This window comes from Salminus brasiliensis, chromosome 20 (assembly GCF_030463535.1).
Source record: "Salminus brasiliensis chromosome 20, fSalBra1.hap2, whole genome shotgun sequence".
Lineage (NCBI taxonomy): Eukaryota > Metazoa > Chordata > Actinopteri > Characiformes > Bryconidae > Salminus > Salminus brasiliensis.
The window spans coordinates 30,994,605-31,000,604 of NC_132897.1; the positions used below are offsets into that span (position 1 = coordinate 30,994,605).

General features: G+C 46.6%; 1 protein-coding gene across 2 annotated transcripts in view; it reads left to right on the forward strand.

The window, feature by feature from the left end:
* Positions 1 to 5,795, forward strand: part of ssh1a (slingshot protein phosphatase 1a) — a 52,521-nt gene extending 46,726 nt beyond the window's left edge. For both annotated transcript variants that reach the window (XM_072664867.1, XM_072664868.1), the window contains 6 exons: positions 685 to 813; positions 925 to 971; positions 1,358 to 1,504; positions 2,099 to 2,299; positions 2,840 to 3,500; positions 3,707 to 5,795. In XM_072664867.1, the coding sequence (XP_072520968.1) occupies positions 685 to 813; positions 925 to 971; positions 1,358 to 1,504; positions 2,099 to 2,299; positions 2,840 to 3,500; positions 3,707 to 4,759 (2,238 nt within the window). In that variant the 3' untranslated portion in view covers positions 4,760 to 5,795. The remainder of the gene's footprint in view (positions 1 to 684; positions 814 to 924; positions 972 to 1,357; positions 1,505 to 2,098; positions 2,300 to 2,839; positions 3,501 to 3,706) is intronic.
* The last annotated feature ends 205 nt before the right edge of the window (positions 5,796 to 6,000 follow it).

Consider the following 6,000-nt stretch of genomic DNA (forward strand, 5'->3'; position numbering starts at 1 on the left):
GAGCTGAATTATCTTCCAGGACTGCATTATAAGATATTAAACACTATAAAACATTTAAGCTATAAACATTTTTTAACATTTTTAAGAAACGTCTCTACTAAACTAAAACAATAAGTCCAGGATGTCTAATTGTAGAAACTGCTACTAAGATCTTTTCTAAACTGTGCGGCTCATTTCTTTATACAGACATGAAGATCAGATCCGTATCTCCTGATACTCAGCATTAAAGGACTCAGATCATTGGGGGCAAAATAACTTGATAAGGACATCCCTAGTTTATATCAATCATTCATTGATTTCTGTCACAGTCTATGTCACAGTCTATTTGAGTCTATTGATAATTTACCTATTTTCCAGCCTGACAGTGGACCATGTCACAAAGCAAAAGCCATCTTAAACTGACTTCATGAACATGACATTGAAGTTCATTGATCTTTAGTGGCCTTTCCAGTCACCAGATCTCAAACTAGTAGACCACCTTTGGGATGTGGCAAAAAAATGTGGAATTCAGGCCATGAAGAATTGAAGCTGTTTAAGAGCGAAGGGGGGCCCTAGCCAGTATTAGTATAGTGTTCCTAATAAAGTGCTATTGCATCTAACATATCTCCATGTTTAGAAGTTTTCACTTTTGAAGATTTATATTTTTGTTATTAATACGTCACCTATTTGTTCCTCTTTCTTCAGATTCGTAATGAGCTAGAGCAGCACATGAACTGCAACCTGAAGGAGTACAAAGAGTTCATTGACAACGAGATGCTGCTGATTTTGGGGCAGATGGACAAAGCCACACTCATATTTGACCACCTGTACCTGGTCAGTGAAGGTCATATTATCTAAGGGCAATGTTAACGTCATATTAACGTATTATTATTAACGTCAAGGGCAATGTTGTTCACAGCCAGTGTTTTGATTTTTTTTTTTTAGGGATCTGAATGGAACGCGTCCAATCTCGAGGAGCTGCAGGAGAGTGGGTGAGGTTCAATTACGTCTATGCAACGAAAATGCAGGACATGGATATGTCTGTCTTATGCTGCGTTTACATTTTTTCAAGCCAAATTCCAGTTCTTTCTGCATCCGCATACAAAAACAGCAGCGTTTTTAGTATTTACTCAAGTTGAAGTCGATTTCAAGTGCATATTTCAGCCACAGACTCTTATTCAAATCTTATTTAAAGCTTCTAAACGTCACCCAAGCTTGTCTCAGCAGAACATTCACTCAGGTTCACACAGTTACTTTCCACATGGGGAGCGACATTTGTTATAATTGCATAAATAAAGGCAGAATAAAGAAAATGTGACTCAATGGCTTTGAAGGCTTTCTGTAACAGTGAACATACTGTTTTGCTTCGTTTTGTAAGGGTGGGCTACATCCTAAACGTCACTCGAGAGATTGACAACTTTTTCCCTGGGACATTTTGCTACCACAACGTCCGCGTGTACGATGACGAAACCACGGATCTGCTGGCCCACTGGAACGACACATACAACTTCATTGTCAAAGCCAAGTAAGAGAGACACACTGGAGGAGTGAGTTAGAACTAAGGGGTTCTGCCAGACCCAGTAGGGGGGCGCTAGTAATTAGAGTTGCGGTGGAGGTGGGGGGGGGATAATTGCAACCGAATAAAAATAATTCGTCATTTGTTTTCAGAGTTAAAAATAAAACCCAAATCAATCGATCAATTAATGGAGAAAACTGGAGCAAATTAATCCATAATGAAATAATCAATAGCTTGATACTAAAAAGTTCAAAAGAGCTTCATCTCCTGTGCAGCTTTCTAACTGATCTATTTTCAAAATAATACATATTTGTAACTATAGTAAATATTTTGTTAAAGAATATATTGTATAGTGTGATAACTTGTAATACCTTACCATTAATTTTACTCCCATCACGAGAGTAAAATGAGTAAAACATGCTGTAAAGGCCTGTGTCCTCTACACAGGAAAACACAAAACATTGATTAAACACTATTATATTTGGATTGTATATTAATATTTTTTATTGTATTTTTTTAAATATATTTTAATTATCATTTAAGTAATTAATTACAGCGAATTAAAGCTTGTTTTTAATGTCCACATCCTTTCCTACTTCACAGGAAGAACCAGTCCAAGTGTCTGGTCCACTGTAAAATGGGCGTGAGCCGCTCGGCGTCCACCGTCATTGCCTACGCTATGAAGGAGTACGGCTGGTCTCTGGAGAAGGCCTACAACTTTGTCAAGCAAAAACGCAGCATCACGCGGCCCAACGACAGCTTCATGAGACAGCTGGGTGAATACGAGGGAATTCTTGACGCCAGGTGACCACTTGCCCTTTTCATTGCTTCTACATTTGCCAAAACATTTACTGTTCAAACTGTAGTTACTGTTACTGTTTTTTGTTTGTTTTGAAGAAGATTTTGCTTCTTTAGCTATGCTATTGTATCTAACTGTGCATGACTGTAAAAAACTACTTGTTGGCTACATTAACCTTGTAGCTCCAGTGCAAAACTAAAAAAGCAAACTTGGCCACTAAACCTGGTCTTTGCTGGTCAGCTACACATATCAGAATATTATGAACACCCCTGGAATGAACTAGGCCTATTCTATCACCTCCCCTTCCATATAGTAGCACTTTGTAGTTCTATAATTCCAGACTGTAGTCCCTCTGTTTTCTGCATACTTTGGCCTCCTTTGGCCTCCTTACTTTGGCCTCCTTTTCTCTCCTTTCAATGGTCAGGACCCACAGGACTGACCACCACAGAGCAGGTATTATTTAGGTAGTGGGTGATTTTCAGCACTGCAAAGACACTGAGATGGTGATGACGGGGCTTTGTAACTAATCTGTGCTTCCTCTTTAGCAAGCAGCGCCACAACCGCCTGTGGCGTCCAGACACTGAGTGTGATCACCCGGACTGCCAGCAGGCTGCTTCTTCCTGCTGCAGCGACCCCGAGGGCGTGACCCCTGGTGCCACCCCATGCTGTGAAGCCGCAGCCCACTCTTCCCCCCTTGCACTGGAACTGGACCCTGCCAACCCCCAGAACTACAATTACTACTTCCGCCGGCTGTCCGATTCTGCCCTGGACAGCGACCCATCCACCCCAGTCCGCGCCCCACCACTTCTGGACGTGGATCGTGTCTTCATCGAGATCGAGGACGTGGAACGGGACGCCCTCCTGGATGATGAGACCTTCGAGGGGCGGGATGGCCTCCAACTGCCCCGCTTCGCCGCATCAGGAGAGGGCACAGCGGCCCAGACATGCTCGCGGGGGTCAGAGCCTTTGGAGGAGCTCCGGCTGCGTCTGGAGTTCAGCACAGTAGAGGAGGAAGACGAGGAGGAAGCGCAGAAAGAGCAGGAGGAAATGGAGGCATTGGCTGAGGGTGGGAGGAGAGGTGGGGGAGGAGCAAAAGAGAAGGAGGAGGAGTGTGAGGAGAGTGGGATCGATCTGGGAGCCATGAATCACCTCTGCAACGAAAACTCCAACAACAACAATCACCTCAGAACACGGAACAGCCTCGCTGTGAGTATAGCAATTCGATGTCCTCATATGTTCTGAAACTTTCATTGACTTGTTAGGCTTCTACTACATTCTGCGAACAGTAATTTTACACATTGGTTCTACAGCATTTACAGTATATCACCTTGTACTGTTACTCACTGCCGCCTTTATGTGGTCCAGGACATGGATTTTTTCCTCAGTTTTCTGTTTTTTCTTTTTCTGTTTAGGAGAGCATCCTTAAGAAGCAGCCGGGGAAACCCAGACCAGCGCTTAGCTCTCTCCCCACACCCAAGCCCAGCCGCATCACTCACTCGGATTCTTGTGGTCGGGGCCTTGCTCCTGTAACCCCCCATAATGTGCCCAGTATCTCTATCGAGGTGCCACCCTGTGCCAATGTGCCAGTCATGCCCATCACTCCCAGTCTGCTGCGGGCTTGTGGCCCTTGCTGTGACTGTGCCAAGTGCGGCAAGGCAGCCCCTGATCCGTGCCTTGATTCGGTCGCTCCGGACAAGCCAGAGAACAAATCGCTGAACCCCCTCCAGGTGGGAGAGGGCAGTGTATTGCGGGAGGAGGTGGAGGGGAGTGGATGTTTAAGAGGGAGAGACAAGGCAGGGGAGGGCTCCACAGGCATACACAAGGATGGAGTCTCGACTCTGGGATCAGAGAGGCCAGTGGGACCTGCCTACCCACCGCAGCAGGAGGCACTAGTGCACCTTCACAGGTCTGGCCTGGTTCGCCGGCGAGCTGAGCGCCTGGAGAAGCTCTCCGGCTTGTTCCAGGAGCACTCGAGAGATCATCCATTGAAGACCCCGGAGCATCCATATGCAGACCCTTCCTCTGGACCTTTCGGGGCACAAGCGGATTTGTCTTCAGACGCCGCAGCTGTGCCCCTCACGAACGAGTCCTTGCTAGCCGCCCTTGGATCGGGGGGCTTGACACCTGTGTCTTCGCCACATGGCTCCACGCTCACGCGAAGCTCCAGCAGTGACAGCATCCGGAGCGTGCGGGGCAAGCCTGGCCTGGTGCGTCAGCGCGCGCAGGAGATTGAAGCCCGCATGCGGCTGGCAGGCCTCACCGTCCCCTCGCGTCTCAAACGATCCAACTCTCTCGCCAAGCTGGGCAGCCTCACCTTCTCCTCTGAGGATTTATGCTCCTCTGCATGCTCCTCCGATGCTGGGACCCTGCTGCTCCTGTCACTGTCGCCAGAGCCGGGTCACGCCGTCAGCCCAGACTGGCTCTTCAGTCCTGGGGGGGCAGGGCCAGCTGAGCCCAGAAGCTGACCACAAAGATCAAGGATACATGTGAGATGTTGCCCTGCTTGGGAGAGTTTCTCTGCACAAGGATTTCCTTCCTGAAATTTCTTTCTCGGCAAAGCCCACAGAAGGAACTTTGGGAGGACGGTACTGTACATGAACTGAAAAACAAAGAAACCGACATTTTAAACACTATGAATATAAAAAATATGCTATTTAAAGAAAAAAAAAGAAAAAGAAAAAAGCGAGAGATAGCCAAATATTTTAAGAACGTAAAAGCAGTGGATCCCAACCCTGGTCCTGGAGAACTCTGTAACACGCAAGGGTTCAGCTAATCAACCAATTAACACGCCATTCCTGAGTTAAAGTGGGTGTATTTGAGCAGATAAACACTGAAATATGCAGGGTACTCCCAGACCAGCCTTGGGAACTGCTGGTTCAGAGGCTTTTGTTGCATGGAGCTGAAGCTGAATGTGTGTGACAAAAAAAAAACATGTGTAGAGCACTTGCCGCTCCTTGGCCAAATCCTTGAGGGCATCATCGCTTTGGTTCAACCCTGCAGAACCAAGCAGCCATATTTGCCGAAGGCCTCTGCCCGACAGGGCAGGAGAGATTGTTACCTGCTTTTTCCATTCATCCACCCATCTATGTCCCGTTTCAGTGTGAATCACATCTTCCTGCTGACTTTGAACGACACTTTTAAATCACAGTCCTTCCGGACAGCCAAGGAAAAGGGACGTCCGGATTGTCGCTGGTGACTCTTTCTGTGCTGACAGGCTTCTACGATGTTGGGGGTGAGGGTGGGAAAGAAGACAATTCTGTTCAAATCTCTGTGCTGTTCTCCCGCTTGGTACATCCACAGAAGCCGCTGGAGATGTTTGGCTGTTCTTTCTTCTGGCCTGCGACCCATAGTACATTTTATTTTGACTAAATCTTAACACTACAGACATGTTAAAAAAAAAAAACACACACACACTAGGCTGCATGAAGATTTGCAAGAGAGCTGTCGATTGACTCCGACTCTTTGTTTCGGGTTCCTTGTGGTGCTCTTCTTTGCTGTAATGGGGAGTGAGGGGGGGGGGGGGGGGGGGGGGTCAAAAAAACCAAACATCAAAGCACAGATATCTTCACATACTCAAGAAATGAGGTCATCCTAACCCTACGCTTTGAGGCTAGAGTTTTGGGGCTCTGGCACAGTTCTCAAGATCAGTGAAAGATTCTCCAGTGAAGCTCATTGCCTGGGGAACAGGAGATTATAGCCATAGAAA